The sequence below is a fragment of the Festucalex cinctus genome, chromosome 8 (genome assembly GCF_051991245.1).
Source record: "Festucalex cinctus isolate MCC-2025b chromosome 8, RoL_Fcin_1.0, whole genome shotgun sequence".
Classification (NCBI taxonomy): Eukaryota; Metazoa; Chordata; class Actinopteri; order Syngnathiformes; family Syngnathidae; genus Festucalex; species Festucalex cinctus.
Genome location: NC_135418.1, coordinates 15,493,299 through 15,510,538, shown reverse-complemented (window position 1 = coordinate 15,510,538; position 17,240 = coordinate 15,493,299). Strand labels below are relative to the sequence as shown.

General features: G+C 39.9%; 1 protein-coding gene across 1 annotated transcript in view; it reads left to right on the top strand.

Annotated features, from left to right (window-relative positions):
• Positions 1-19: 19 nt before the first annotated feature.
• The window catches only part of LOC144023331 (arf-GAP with coiled-coil, ANK repeat and PH domain-containing protein 3-like), a 57,808-nt gene continuing 40,587 nt past the window's right edge, over positions 20-17,240 (top strand). The window contains exon 1 of the mRNA XM_077528635.1: positions 20-287. Within this exon, the coding sequence (XP_077384761.1) occupies positions 241-287 (47 nt within the window). The 5' untranslated portion in view covers positions 20-240. The remainder of the gene's footprint in view (positions 288-17,240) is intronic.

Sequence of the window (17,240 nt, the reverse complement as noted above, 5' to 3'; positions counted from 1 at the left end):
TCCTTCCCTTTCTCCCTCCCTCCAACATCCCTCCTCCTCTCTGGTTGTAGTAATTCAGTCGCGGGGCACACGGCTTGTCTTTTTGGTATCACGGTGCCGCTTGGAAGAGGCTCCGACGGAACTGCTGCGCGTCAGGGACACGACCAGCCAGCGTCCATCCCACTCGGTTAATTAGCGACAAGCCGCCGCGGGCGATGACACTGACGCACTGAGGCGGGAATACACGACGAAGACGCAAAAATGACGGTGGACTTTGAAGAATGTATCAAGGATTCGCCCCGGTTCAGGTAAGACCGCTGCGCTAAACGGCACGCCTTCTTTTACGCATGATTTTTTTTCCCTCCTGACGAGAGGCGAAGACTGTGCTTGCATCAACAGGGTGGGTAAATAAAATCATACATTCCTAAATGTCATTCAAAGGGTAATGAATGAATGAATAATATATATATATAAAAAAAAAACATGCGTGTGTTATGTATGTAATTTACGAACGTGTATTGCAAGCAACGTGGGCTCAGTATTAGTAAAAAAAAAAAAAAAACACAATATGCTCCATGCTCAGTCCAGCAGGAGGGTGCCGATGTAGTGACTTAATTAATTGATTAATTGATCATTTGTGTGGCCTTCGTGAGACAGCGTGTGTGAGAAGGGCCTTCCTTGCCTCAGCATGAGCTTATATTGCATGTCCTTGCAGCTGCATTTGTGTCCTGGCTGGCCAAGCAATCAGCAGGGAGGTGAGAATGCTCTCTGCGGGGAAGAGGGCATGTTTCCCGGGCATACATCCAGATGTTTGGCCCCCTTGTCTGCCCACTGAATGAGGGGGAGGGCGGCGGTGGCTGCACTCCATCCACGTGCCAGCCTGGCTTGCATGCTTCTCATGCAAATCAATGGAAATAAGTAGTCTCGTGATGTCAGTGTCTGTTGCTTCGCTTTTCGTTTGCTTACATGTGAGATTTTGGTCTTAACAGATGACCCTCAATTAGAGGATGGAGTGAGCAAGCTAACGGGAGAGTCTTTGATGGATGGCGAGGACGAAAGGTCACGGGAAGAGGCAGAGAAAGGGCTCTCCCATGCGCTCAAGCGGACTGCTCTTTGGGAAATTCCGCCATACGCACAGAAAACAGAATGTCGTGTTGGTTAAAAATGAGGTCATGATGTAACGTGGGTCGATGACGAATTTGTCATTTACACCCAGCATGTAATGGACACTTGCAAATAGCTGTGGAAGACAACAATGTTCATCCTGTTGAGGATTGTAGGGAGCTGAAATCTGTGGCCTGCTTACGTGAGTTATGTAGCAGAAACCAAATTAAGTGTTGCACAGTTTTCAAATATTAGTTTTCATAAGGGGCTGACCGTCAGCCACTGGTTTTGCTGCCATTCAAAGATTTGAATCTTTTGTGACACGGCGTCTCAAATGTAACAGCCAATCAAAAGCTTGGAAACCAGACTAGAGTCTGGACACAGTTGCCATCAAGCACATTTCTAAGGTGGGGCAAACCCAATCAGACAGTGGAAAGAAATACTCAGCGAAGAGCAAAAGTTACTGTATGTCTTTTGGGCACTTCCAAAATATTTTGACCGAGTGTGTTGCCTAGTTGACAAACAACTATAGCATGCACGCCTGAGAACGTACAATCACATTTTTACTGATGAAATGTGCATGTAGCGCTTCTCCAACTTTTATCGGTGGCATTTTCATTGTAGAGACAGGAAATAATGCGAGAACGTTGTGGAGGAATCGGCGTATTCAAGTGTACGAGTGGCTACGTAAGATGGCTGCCGGTGGCTTTCACTTCTCGTGACAGTGATTAAATGACATTGTCTTGAAAAACCCGTAAGAAAGGATGTTTGATACCAATTTTTTTTATTTTTTTTTTAGACCAATACCAATAAGTACTCAAATCTTCAGTGCTCACATATACCGATACCAAGTGCCGATACTATTAGTACTTACTGTAGATACAATAAAAAAAGAACAATGACAGATTTTTTTTTTTTAAATTACTATAGCAAATTTCCTTCAAATTGCATGAAATTGATGGCAATTATATTTTTTCAATTTGCTCATAAAAGTCATTCTGCATTGATCCCATTAAAAAAGATTTGAAAAAAAGGTAGGCAAATAAAATGAAACATAATCTAGTGGTCAGAAAAAAAAAGTCCCAATCAAAATATGTGGTTGTACAATTTCTTTTTTTTTTTTTTTACAAATCAAGTTCAGTGCAAAGAATTACATTCAGTACAATAGTGCTTCAAGTAATTTAGTAATATCTACCATGTTAACAATTCCTCAAGCTGTTTAGTGTGTTTATATTTGTATCTTGTTTTGAAATCCATGCTTTTAATTTGGAAGGCTGCTATGCATTTCTGTTTCCTGTTTCACGTTTGACTACTGCACTGCTATGAAATGAATGACGGAGAACATAGCAGTGCAGTCATAGCAGTGCAGTAGTCAATGACGAAAGATATGTCTGCACTTCAGAGCTAAATGTTGCGTACAACTGAAGACTCGTGCTCCCTTACCGGAGCCCCCTGTGGCGATCAATAAATGCAAAACAACCATTTCAGTACTTAGTTACTCACCGAAAAAAAGCCTCAAGAGCAGCGACCGATACCAGTATCGATATATCCATCGCGAGTACCATTACCTTGACATATGCCCTAGTATCGTCCCGATACAGATACCTGGTATTGGTACTCACCCATCCCTACTTGTAGTCCTGTCACAAGTGTTCAACCAAATTTTGCTGATTTATTTTGATCATTTTCCACTGTAAGGTACCTCTTGGTTGGTCATGGCTCCGTTCACTATCAATACTTTTCCATTGGAATTGTTTTCTCTGTTGTAACGTTAAACAATTTTGAAGTGGAAATTTGATCGCCTCAAAGTGACGCGAGTCGAGTTGGTATTGCACAGTGGAAAAGCAGCATTCTCCGTGCTGTTCCTCTTCTTTGTATACATTATCAGGTTAGATCATCTCTATTGTTCGCATTTTTTTTGTCTGCTGTGTATGACCTCTGCTCAATTTACAAATCAGATGGCTTGAATTAAAATCATTCCAGATTACTTGAACCAATGCATTGAATGCATTGGTTCAAGTAATGTAGAATGATTTTCCAACATGTTGCGAAAGGATTTGAGAGATCCGAATGATTCGGCTCTCTCAAATCCTTTTGCAACATGTTGGAACCATAAAATGATGCTCGCATACATTCCTCGTCATTGAAGGTGACTGAAGCAGGTCGGAATGTTTCGAGTCTAGTAGCGTTTCCCACTTTATTGGCTTCTTGGCTCTGGTTATTGTGTCATTTTAGAAAAGCAACATGAGAGTCATTGCTGTGTGTTCTCCCACGCCCGATGCTACAGCAGCTCCTTCACGCCCACTCCCAGCAGGTTTTAACTTGTGCAACTTCTTCTGTGTTTTTGCATGACTGAGTGTGCATGGAAGAGTACTGAAGGTATGCTGAGCATCTGTAACACACATCTCTTTGTTCATTCATCAACCTCTTTGTGCCCTTGTCCTTCCTTGTCTGCGCTGCACTCACCTGCCGTGTTCATTCACCACAACAGTGTGGAGATAAACCTGGTGCACCTGCTCAGTGTGCTTGTATAACGAGCTTGTCATCTGATTCCTTCGAGGCAGGCTCATTGTTTCTGTTTTTATTCCTTGGGCAGCTTTTGGTTCATTTGTTATTGTGCTTATGTTACGTTATGTTATGAGTTATGTTGCTAATAGTTTCATTTTAAGGGTGTTGATTGATGAAGGCTTCAGCAAATTTTATTCAATTCATTGAAACCAATCTGTATTAACAGAAATAATAAACACATAGTGGATCTGCCCTAAAACCTGTTCAAATGGCATTTTTTTTTTTTTTTTTGGTGGGGGCGGGGGGTCTATACTAGTATTTTATTTTTTTTGTGTGTGTAATTCTGCTAACTTACAAATAGTAGTTTAACTTGTTGAAATGAGTCTATGCAAGTGTAAAATACATTCAACTGAACACTAATGTAATTTAACAATGATTTGTCATGTGGGGTGTGGAAGCAGGACCCAAACGCGAACAAGAAACGGGAGAGACTCTTTCAAAACAAACATACAAAGTGACAGTAAAGAACCTCAACATGCTCAGAGGTACCTCAGCTAAGGAATCGCGACATCGAGTAACTTTTGCTCGGGAAATGCCTAATTCTATATGACAGAATAAAGATAAAAATATGATAAAATAAGACTGATTACACAGATAGTAAGACTCCCTAATATAGGCACATAGCAACTGACCACATTATCATCATCAGGGACATAGTAACTGCATAAGCGACTGACATCAACATCATAACACATTGACCCCATAAAATAAGAGTAGCTAGTCAAAGTAAGAGTGACTAATTTACGCACATAGTAACTTGCCACATTATCATTATAAGGGACACAATACAGTTAACTGCATAAGACTAGACAAAGTAAGAGTGACTAAGGCACATAGCAACTGCATAATTAGCAATTGAGCACATTGTCAATGTATTATTAAAAGGGACATAGTAATAGTATAAGACTAGACAAACTAAATACATCATCATACATTATCATCATAAGGGACATAGTAACTGCATGAGCAATTGACATCATAAAACAATGACCCCATGACCTGATAAAAAAAAAAAAAAAACACAGCCATAACAGATTGTATAGATCACAGGTGTCAAACTCAAGGTCATTTCATGTGGCCCACGAAAGCACTCACAACAAATAATAGTTTTGAGGTATTACATTCAATATTTTTTTTTTGTTAGCAAACCCCCCCTTTCCATAGGCTAGAACAATTATTATCATTGGCTTCTGAATATGAGTTATCAATCAATTTGCAGTAATAATATGATGAAGCATAATGTCATAACAACCCATGTGGCCCATAACAAAAATGAATTTGACACCCCTGCTATGAATTAATTTCATCAATATATGCACACAGTATCATGTTTGCTTGGGAACACTGACGAGGGAGAAAAAGCAGATAAAGAATTGAATCTGACAGGATTCCGACAAATTAACAGCAGTTGCACTGAGAGATGCTGTAAAACATGCAATATGCATCTGTTATGATGAAGCATGCACGCTTTACATATGTCTTTGTTTTCATATTGATTTGCTTTTCACAGAACCGGAGCGTTGTGTATAGGGCTCGTATTTAGCTGTTGACAGACATTCTGCCATAACAAAATCCATATGCCATGCTTCAAGTCTGTGTTTATAAAACAGTGTCTTGTAAATATGAAAAATGGCCTCCGGTAATATTTATCCCATGTCAGCGTGTACACAGCTGTGCGGTAAAAGAACCCAACACACCAGTCTGCTTCCTCTTCAAACACGTTCACCCTCATTCCGAATGTGAAACATAAATCAACAACAATTCAAACTGGTCTCATTTTAAAACAAATCAGATTCAGGACAAAATCTTGCACGATAACTATTTTAAAATTCCTTTCTGTGCATACTTTTCATTGAAGGGGAACACACACCATTTCATTGTTCACATTCATATCTGCAGTTGAATGTTGTTCAACCTGCTCGTTTGCTGATAATCACAAAATCTCTTCGCCTTTCAAGCCAAGTTGAAAGATAAAAAAAACATATTTGAACAGAAGGGCATTCTTGTCTTTCTCACAGAGGAACGGGCGTGGAAGATGACGTCGCGTTGTTCCCCCAAGGGTTTCTTTTGCCTCGTCTAGAGTGGTTGCTATGGTTACTTGCAAGGGAAAAAGGATGAGCGGTCACAATCTGTCTGGGTATATTTATTTAAAAAGCCAACAGTGGGTGGCAAAAGGTTGAAAGTGTAAACAAGTTATCACGATCATATTCAAATACTTGTGGTTTTGCCAAATGTACTCCAATTGCTAAGTATTTTCTTCTTTTTGATATGAATGCTGTATTGTGGAATGAAGTGTCCTGATCATTTGTGTTGATGATGAAAATGTATGTTTAATTGTTTGTTTTGTAACCAGGATGAGAGATGCTGACTTAAATTATTGAGTAAAACCTCTAAGAACACAATTTGTTCTGGGACTGTGGTCAACCAGTGATTTGTTTAAATTAAAACATATATTTAAATTGGAAGTAAGGAAAAAGAAAAAAATATGTCAAAATGAATAAAATGGATTCATGATTTACTTAAAAGATTTTGAAAGTGCTTTGCTGCCACCTCAGATTTGGCTTCCTGACATGACTTTAAAATCTCCTGTCTATTTATTGGCAGATTAAAGATGCTTTGGATATCTGTCTGGCGCCGTGCTTTTTGCATAAATGTCTGGATTACTTCCTGCGTCACAGCTTTTAATCCTGCATATCATCTCTTCACCTGTCTGAAATAATGAAATCTGAAAATGCAGCCCTCCGAAGTGAAAAGTGGGAAAGTTGTCTCCCACCAATGAGCTGGAGTGCGGAAAGTGTAACATGATGAAGTGACAGATAAATGAAGTTGTCTATTTCACACAGTGTCCTTACTGCTTGAAAGTATTTCAGCGAAAACCACTTTCAAATCCCCCATTGACCTTTAGAACCTCGCTGGAAATAGACATCAGCAAACATTAAGAAGGATTCCAGACCACTCACATTAAGTTCACTCATTCCAAACACCGGCTCGGATGTGTTCTGGCACAAACGTTGCTGTGACTGGAAGACCCAAACACTGTTGACCTAGAATTATCATATACTGCTCATACTTTATTTATACTGTATGGCTTATGTTGAAGATGATGTGACAATGCATAGCTCTGCTTAAAAAAAAATCTGTATTTTCTATAAATCGCTGACCCCATAAATCTGGCAAATACCATACTATTGCATTTGGTTATAATCTCCAGGGATTTGCAGCACAGAGATGTAGATTTTCTTTGGAAGGTATAGCAAGGTCAAGCAATTTATTTGTACTTGATTTAGTCCCTTTTATGATCACAATGTTTTTGTGGGTTGGTTTGATGTTGCTGTGCTCTTCCAGGCTTTTTGTCAAATCTGACCTCGATTTAATTTTGATTAATTGAGGATACAGTATGGAAAATTGATGGATCTGTCTTGAAGTACTCGTGCAAAATGAAAGAAGCACTATATGGCTGCAACCAACAGAGGCGCTGTTGCTTCGGTCTCAACCAGTTTGTGATATCAAGGGGGTGACATGGGAAGCTAAGCTACACGCTGTTTCTGAATTTGCCATTTTGTCAGTTCTTATTCCTTATGATCTCGTGAAATGTCATCAGTACTGTTCCACGTACCAAGTATGTCTTAGTTCTCTGAAATGATTTGGAGAACTGAGACACGCTACACACTCTCAACCATCGACGGGAATGCGCTGGAGGGGTACACGTGGACTATATGTCACAAACAGTAACCGGAAACGGCATAGGTGTGTGACTTACGCAAGTCGGAAGTCCCGCCTCCTCCGTGGCATATACCCCATTATTGCCATAAATATTTTTTCGGGGGGTTGCCTTCCCCTTTAAAATAACAATTGAACCGTGAATGGTTAATTTTCTGGGGCATCACTACATTGGCAAGTCTTGAGACACATCTTAATCAGCGAAATGACAATCAAGGTTGAATTAAACCCCTTTAGTTTCCCTAGTAACTGTAACTGGCCAGTACACAAAGCAAGGGCCATAAAAGCAAGTTTGAATGCAGTTTGTTGTGGCCAAACAAAAGATTGTGGGCCAACAAGATCTGACCACACAAATGTTCTATTATGAATGGACAAAAAAACACACAGTCCAAACTCTTATTGAAAGTCTTCCCAGAAGAGTGGAAAGTGTTTTAGCTACGAAGTGTATGTTCTAGTCTTCAATTTTTACTTTCTGTAGCAGTAAATACCTAATCGTGTAGTCGTAGTCCCTTGTGGAATCATGTCATCTGTTCAGATCTCCAATTAAAAAGCAACCTTACTTTCCTCTTTAAGGAAAGTAACTTTTGAACTAGCAATCAAACACAAGAACTGTCTTAACATTATCGGCACAAGTGCTTGTAAAAAAATACCAAGAAGGCCTCTCACTAGATCACATCAATACTGTGTCTCTGGCCATGCATGTAAAGGTAGAACTAGAAGCCATCTCACAACTGCAGGAGGACTTTCTGTCATGTCGGGAGCTTGAAACATTCCTGCTATAGTTCAAAGACTTGTGGAGATGTTGTGTCACAGCGGAGGGCAGCACAAGTCTCGCTGTTTGTTCTGACATCTTCTCAAGCATATGCACACTCAGTTATACAAGTGTCTGATTTACACATTTGTGAGAGTAGTATCCTCCTCACCAAACTGACTGCTGCCTGACCAGGAGTGAAAGTAACTTCACTGAAAGTTACAATTCTGATTTAGTCAAATATGTAAATTTCTAATTGTCTTTGGTGTACACTACTGATAGCTGCCTACCAAACCGGCTTTTTCATGCTTGCATTTCAGTGGTGGGTATTTATTGTTAACATAGGCTGCTGATTTATTGCGGTTTTATCATTGGCAGGAATAAGCACAGTTACCATTATGTAGACTAGAGTGTTCCAGTGCTGCCCTTCTTTAAGTCAAGTCAAGTCAAGTCAACCCACCTTAGGAGAAGATGCGTCACTTAAGCTGTCACTGGTGATTGATTGACTTGGAGATAGGAAGCTAATTCTCATCAGCAGTTTCTGAGTCCTGCAAACAGGAAATAAAATAACCTTAACTATTTTATTTATTTATTTTATTTTATTTTATTTTTTTTCCCTCTGTCAAAAGTTATGACTGTCATCATATTTGTCTACTTTTCAGCCTCTGGTATCATTAAGTGGTAGCATTAAATTGGAAGAGATTTTCTGTGATCGCTTAGTTGTGCAACCTTTGAGAGTTTTTCATAAGTTCGCGTGAAATTCCAAATTGTCCACCTCTGCTGGATTTAACTTTAGAAGTTGGATCTTTAGAAGGGAATTTTTAGAAGTCATTGCTATTGAGTTTTGGTGACACGTCTTCAGATTGAGTGTGTCAGAAAGGTTAATTTTTTAAAATGTCAAAAGATCCCATCATTTATAATGGGCAAAATGCTGATCCATTTGTCTAACATCAGGTGTTTTTAATCAAATTTGCCAGGATGGTTGTTCGTCTGTGTGCCCTGTGATTGGCTGGCAACCAGTTCAGGATGTACCCCGCCTACTGCCCAAAGCCAGCGGAGATAGGCTCCAGCACCCCCGCGACCCTTGTGAGGAATAAGCGGTCACGAAAATGGATGGATGTTAGGTTCAGTATATGTGGAAACTTTCACGACAAACCAGCATAAATTTGTAGTTGATACAAATTGAGCATTAAGCAGCAATTTCAAGTTAATATTCAGAGTCCAAACACTTTTAATTCATTTTGATTTAATAGGATCTTATTACATTATGACTTGGAGCCATAAGAAATGCTAGGTTTTGCCATAACTTTCCCTCCTTTTAGCCCTTGGTTTATGTCTTGGTGGATATCTCTTGGTGGAAATATTTTTTAATTGGCTGGTAGGAAACACCCAAGTACAGCCTCATCAATTTGATGACCTCTTTCTATTTAAAATTTTTCAGCTTAGGTCGTATAAATGCTGTATATTATACAATTCAGTACCACCCTATTCTTGCTGGCGGTCAGTTCAGATTCAGAGTAGTTAGCTGGTATAGGCTCCAAATCCTGATGTGATCCTGAACAAGATGTGGAGTCAGAAAATGGACGGTGAGATGGTTGGACAACAACCTTCTCTTTTATTTTACACCAAATATTGCACTGTAAATGTTTAGATTGGGTATTACTTTGAACATATAAATGCAATATAAAATGTAAAAAAAAGTTAATTAAGAAGAAGAAGCAAGTCTGAATGCACAATTGCATGACTCCATGTGCCATGCGCGGGCTGAACACATTTTCCTACATGCATACATGCCTGTTCGAAACACAGTAGCTTGACATCATTCCAGCACGTGGACACTTGGGTTGAATCCACAATGAAGCAGCTTTCCTCCAACTCAGCTGCACGTGCTGCTGCGGGGACTTAGCGTGGAAGTCATATATGAAATAGGATTATCGGCAACCACACTGATTAAATCAACTGGATAGTCGACACACAACATGGAAGCTCACACACTGTTTAATTTGTTATACTCACATTATTCACATATCAAATCAACTGGATATTTTGTTACATGTGTTTTTACACATTTTGATGAATTGATATTTTTTTTAAACTTTAAATAATCACAATTATTGGCATGTTGCTTCCACACAAGTGAACATCTTGTGCTATCCCTGTCAATCCACTGGGCAGCTAAATTCATGAAAAAACATTTCCTATAGCTTCCATCCCAATCCGCCCAAACTGACCTTTTCTTCTCCTTTTCTGCTCAAGCTGCAGGCACTATCTGACCCGTGAACTCCCAAATTCACTGTAGAGATCTCGCTTCTCAGGAAGTCGTTAAATGGCAGGCACAAGTCCGAGTGCAAAATGTTGAATGTATCTGTGTTGGCCAGGCCTCAGTGCTGACTGTCACACGTTAGGCCATGCATGAATAAACCCTCTCAGGACTTTATATGTATGGACACACACATGATGAATGTTGCGAAAACAGAAAACCGAGTAGCATGTGTTTGTTTTTCACACTTTAAACCTCAACCTAGGTCATATACTGTAGGTGCGATAGAGTTCAAATCTGATAATTTCCTGGTGTAAAAGGTTAAATGGAGTCAAGGTAGAACACAGTATATCCATCTCAAATGTACTGAAATCCAAATAAAAGTTTTGTGCCAGAAAAAGAACCATCTACTTCTTTGATTAACCTTTTGTTGGCGCGGTCAACTTGAAGGTTCTTTTTGAGGCTTGTTGATGCGGATGAAATATTTAAGAACTCTGCATCAATGTGGATTCATATGAGCAGTGGGCTTCCTGGGACATGTTTTGTGACTACTTCACAAGGTGTCAAGCACATAAGCATGCACATTTGTGTGTTGTTTGGTGATGAAAATTAATTTCCTCTACATAGCGTGATTGAAGTGGATGTTTGTCTGCAATCAATGTGGCAATCATATGGTGTCATTTAGGTCTCCGGGATTTAAAAAGGACAGCCCAAGAAGGGAGAAAAGTAATTTGTCATCTTCTCTTTCATACTTTATAGCTCACACAGATGCTGTTCTGTTTTCGGACTTTTACTTTCCTTCTCTCACCTTGCAGTGATGAAATCTATCTACGTGTCTCTTGTGGAGTGGTGGTTACAAGTGAACATGCCTTATGCAGTGTTTCTCAACCTTTATTGAGCCGTGGCGCTTATTTGACATGAGCAAAATCTAATGGAACACAACCAAAGAAAAACAAAGGAGAAGTGGCAGTAAAACAGGCCAAAATCCAGATGTTAAGGAAAAGAGTAGTTGCATTTCATTTTTAGTTTAACCGAATGTGCTAGTGTAGAAACTTTAGTAGATAACGCTCTGCAACCAAACTGCTGATTCATTTTGTAGCTCTCATGGTCACCAATAGATCAGAATGTTGTAAGTGCTTGGGATGTCGTCAATTTTAGATGGGTAGTTTCTTGCGGCACATTTGATGATCTCTCACGGCTCACCAATGTGCTTTTGCGCATTGGTTGGGAATCACTGGCCTAATGGAGGCATCCCAAAGAGAAAGGAAAAAGAAGCAGAGATATAGAAGCGTTGTGAACAGATTTGGATGAAATTGATTGTGATATAAGTTGGAATGTTGCAGGAAAGCAGAGTAACTGGAGAGACTACCGGGAAACGTGCAAACACAAAATGCAAGCTGAGATTTGGAACTGTACAGCTTTCATCACATCTCTATTTCCTTTTTTTTTTTTTTTTAAATTGCTCTTGTTTCTTTTTTGTCATCTCTTTGGTTTCTCTCCCTCCATCCATGTTGACTGCTGTGTGGTCAAAGCAAAGCAGTTTTGTGGAGACTGACTAAGATTATCTTTGGTAAACATGTCTCTCCCTTGGTTGTTTTAAGTGGTTTTGATTTCCTGGTTGCTCCTTGGCGCGTCATCATTGATCATGCTTCGCACTAGTCCCGACCCTCGCTGATCTAAAAACATTGTGGCGCCAAAACCACACATGTGATTGACAATCCAATCTTCTAAACAATACAAGCACTGATTTCGCTCTCAAAAACGGATGGATTCCCTTGTCGCAGTTGCTTTTACTATATTCTCCAGGTTGCATCTCAGCGGAATTCCTTGTAACCAAATGAAAACATTCCCATATGCCATGTTAGCAGTCCCACACTTTCTTGGATCCATAACCATCCTCTCAACCCCCTACAATGACACACACTTGCACTTTTGCTGGGACGGGGGGCTTCTTTCCATTTGTTGGATGGATTGCCAATCCTATATAATTGAAGGAATCAGAACAGCTGAGGCTCACTCACTGATCAGCATTGGACAGTTTGTCTTGAGTCCAGGAAGGAAGTATTATACTGTTGCATTGGTATGTGCATGCAGAGTTATGGTGGGAAAGCCAATGAGTGAATGTGTATATCCCATTGGACTAGCCAGATGTAGTTGGATCAACCAGAAGGTTGTGTAGGAGACATTCTGGGCCACAGAGGAAGGAGATTAAGATTCATGTCTGTGTGAAACAAGAACAAATTTCACGGTAACTGCCAGTGGAAGTTGACTTTGGACCAAAGAACAACAAGTGCAACCGTAACTTAAGCGGTTGTTGTGTAGTTACACTCATTCTATCTCACATCTGGGAAAGGAATTGCGTCAACTTGTACAAGAAGGAAATAGTCAAACTCTTATTAGTTTATTTTGCAGTTGAGGTAGAGATTTTGATCACATGATTTGCAGTTGTGTACTCTGAATAAATGTTACCCTCTTTTCATTTTGGTTTTGCAACTTGCTCTGGTCAACAACACAATTTCAAGATTCCATCACGTGTTGTTTGCGGCAATTAAAAGAAATAGTTGGAATGTTGGTTGGCCCATTTATGGTGTCATCTGTTAGAACAGCTGATCCCCTCCGTCTGAACAAGAACAGACAGTAAGAGTGCGCCAACACACGGGATTTTCAAGGCTTTGAGGGCAAACATGATTTGAAAATGTTGTCGCGATCGATGCCAAATGTCAGCTGATTCATATGTTACATGTACGATAATCTCCTAGCTGTTTGAACCTTTTTTTGTGTGTGGGTACTCTGGTTGGTTTTTGATTTTGGTGGCTCCTGCAAAGAGTCAGTCGACCATCCATTTTCTATTTATACCTGTTATTTTCATTGTCAAAAACCTAAATAGCCTTCTCAGTGTTAAAAGTGGGACTGTACAGTATGAATGTGCTGTATATGTGCCCCTTGACTGTAACACGACTCATTCCATACATATGTTCCAGACTGTAACTCACCATCCTGCATTCTTTCGGTCTCAGACCAATTTAGGGAAGACAATTTTTGTCACATGGTCCATAAACGCATGGTTGAATGGTGGTCTGGTGGGGAAGAAAGTAAGAGACCTGAACTCAACACCATAAAACACATTTGGGCATGAACAAGAACAGATATACTACAGTATCTTCTGGATGATGATGATGATGATATGAGTAATGGTCAGATGTCCTAATTCTTATAGTGTGTTAAGGAATAGTGATGACATTCTGAAAAACAAATGTACCTAAAGTTGTGTACTAGAAGTGAAAATCTGTTCTTTGTCTTGAGCTGTAAAATGATCTTCTAAACGACTGGTAACCTTATCCTCAGTGTCACGGGAGCTACTTTGCTCAGGATAAATTGGCAAATCAGGCCAACCCAAATGGAACATCCTCCATTCTAAGAGGCAATGCGTACTGCTGTTTTCGTGTAAATGTTTATGTCAGACAAGATTTGTGTGCTTTGTAAGATCTATGTGCAGCCATTCTGTGTGGCCCCTTCAGCAGATTCCATTTCCTTCCTCACGACACACTCACAAGATAAGGAGTTTTGTTTGTAGCATATGTTTTACTGCACTATCAGCAAAACATTTATCAGGTGACCCCTTCACTAGATACATCAAATAAACTGTTTTAATGTAAGAGGATATGGGTCATTTCCGCTTCAACCTCAGTTTTGTCATGAATAAACCATCCATTAAAGCTGCTGCTCCCATTTTCATTCACATTTTGCACACGGGACCAGCAAGTCATACGACACACTCACAACTGAGCTTGATTAAATGAGTGGCCAGAATTTTTCCCAGCTATAATACTAGAGCCAGTGTATTAGGCCTGCACGGTATATCGTTTGAACATCGCAGTCGTGATGTGCGCATGCACGAAAGCCACATCGTGCGATGCTTTTATTATTATTATTATTATTATTATTATTATTATTATTATTATTATTTTATTTTTTTAGCTCAAGCAAACGTTTGTTTTGCTTCATAAAGGTAGCAAGCTACCTCTCGCGCTACGCCCCATTGAGCAAATTAGAAATGTATTATAATACCCCCGCAAGTCATCAAAAACAGACACAGCACGTTCATTCGCTTTAACAATCAATAAGAAAACAGGCACGTACTAAGCAGATTCATTCACGACCTGCCGATGGTCACAACTTGCGCTGAGTCACTCAACGAACAGACTAGCTAACGAGTTAGCCAGTTAAGAGCTAGCCAACTCTACAAAAGCCATACGCAGCCAAAAGTCACTGATACTATCGTGGAATGTGAGGATGGCAATCCCAAGTAAACAAAAATTGTACCTGCATATCCCGTGTACATGTAATTGTGTTTGATCATGAAAAGATGAGTGGTTTGGAGAACAAAGTCAATTTTTATCCAATTACACAAATAATTGTGAAATATCAGTAGAATACTTAACTCTAATAGTATTTGATAGTCACAGTCCTGCACTAAACATAAAACAGAAGGTTTTCCTTTTTGTAAGTTGACATGGTTATACAGTGACTCCTTATAATCAACTTGTCATATTAATGTACAATATTACACACAAACGTGTTCTGATGTTTTAACAACGAAGTGGGATTAGGATTTGGTGACTCCTTGTATTGTCCTTGTAGACAGTAGTGTAAAATGGGAATGATGTACTTCCTGTATGTTGGCAATATGAGTATGAACAGATGCTTTCCAGTGGTGGCTTGAATCCAAACTCCTGCACTTGATCACCACCACTCAGTTATTCAGCTGACAACTGTGACGTTTTCGTTTTCTTTTTATGTACAGGCAAGTCTGTGCTGCTGTCGGGATTCTATAATTTCTCTTTCTGGCTTTTTGCTGAAGGCGTGTGGGGGTGTAATACAGACATGGCTTAGTCATCAAAATTGGCGTCAACACTGTGTGGTGTGAACATTTTGTGTATTTTTAGAAAAAAAATACACAGGACTGTGTCCCGACATAGGAAAACAAACATACATATACTTGGTTTTACATCACTGTGTGTGCAAACTATAACCCCAACAATAAAGTTGACCACGACTGAGCATTAATATGATCATAAACACTGATTAGTCTTTTTATTTTATTTTATATACAGTCCTAATGATATGATCATTCACTATACATAGGAAATGAGAGTCTTGTTTAAAGAAGCAATTATTGAATACATTAAAAAGCTACTGGTTAGATTTGACTTTCTGTGAGGTTCCATCCCAGCCAAACACAGCCCACAGTTCTTGCGATAAGAGGCCGTCAGCTGGCTGTAGGCGGGATGGACGCTAAGAGCACACAAGTGAATTATTGCTGGGAACGGGAGCTTACAGTATACACCACAGGGGGTCTTCTCCTTCCTCTTCGATTCTCATGCCGCCTACGTCAATGTGCATTTGGGCTGATGCTCAGTAGCCGCAGGGGGCCCAGTGAAGGTTAAAGAGGTGGCGCTTTGACATTCGGCTTGTGTTTGAGTACATTTTCTCAAGTAATGTATTCTATGACAGCTTTTTTTGTATACTGGTTATAAAAGGAAGATTTTGTACAAATTTGTGCTACATTTCCTGAAGTGTTTGATCTCAGATGCCATCAGTGGAGATAGCTTCAAAAGTCCTTCCCATCGCGTTATGAATTATTATTTATTTATCTCAACTTGCCGTGGCTGTCGTCATGCTATTTTTTGACCGCCAATTGCTTGTGCTGAATCAGGAGCACCTCTGATGTCTGCAGTCAAGTGGTGCACTCCAACTGCTTTATCACATGATTAACTAATTAATTATATATATATGATGGATTGCACTGCTGCGATTGGCTGGCAACCAGTCCATGGTGTCCCCCGCCTACTGCCCAGAGCCAGCTGAGATAGGCGCCAGCACCCCCCGCGACCCTTGTGAGGAATAAGCGGTCAAGAAAATGGATGGATGGATGGATGGATTGCACTGATAGGCTAAGTATCTAAAGTTATCTACACCCATCTTTTTTTCTTTTTTTTTTTGGTTCTTATTGTGTTGAGTCTCATCTTCCTACAGGAACACTGCATCTATTTCCTCAAATCGAAACTAAAACTTTGCAGGTTGTCACAAGCCCGCTGAGAAAAAGAAATTTCTTCAATCCGCTCAGGGTCTCGCTATCATTTTAATGATCTCTGTGTTTTGACTTTGGTCTATCAGAGTCATAGCATCATTCGTTCTTCAGCTTCCCCCCCTCCGAGAAGAGACGTGGGCAGTCGTTTACAGTATGTGGTGAGCGAGGATGTAAGTGCACATTCCTCTGGGTGTGTGAGTGCAGCGTGACCCAACATGATCAAGCCCTTGAGCTCGTTGCGGTTCATCGTCAGAAGTTTCCGCTCCGCCCGGGCCACAGCTGTGACATCAAAACTGGCTAAAACTTGCAATGGGAATTTGACAAAATGTCATTGGTATACCATGGGGAAAATTAACATTCATTGAAATGACAAATCTTTATTTTATTTGTATCAATATCAATCATCCATTTGGTATAGCACTTATCATAGGGATCGCCGATGAGTTAGAATGAGTAAGAATATTGTACATATAAAAAAAAAAAAAAAAAAGTGTTTTAGTAGTGTAATTGAAGAGTCTAAATTGTCCTTTTTTGTGAGTATGAATACTGTAGTTGTTAGTCTATCTATTCCCTGCATATGACAAGCAATCAATACAGAGTGTACACTGCCTTTCGCTCAAACAAGCGGTATAGAAAATGGATGTATTTGCATGAAACATGAGATGCTAGGCTGTGCTCCAGAAAAAGGAGAGCAGTACAATAGAACAACAGACTAAAAGACTTCAGGCAATGCAGCTTTGTTATTGGCGATGAGCGAGTCAACTAAC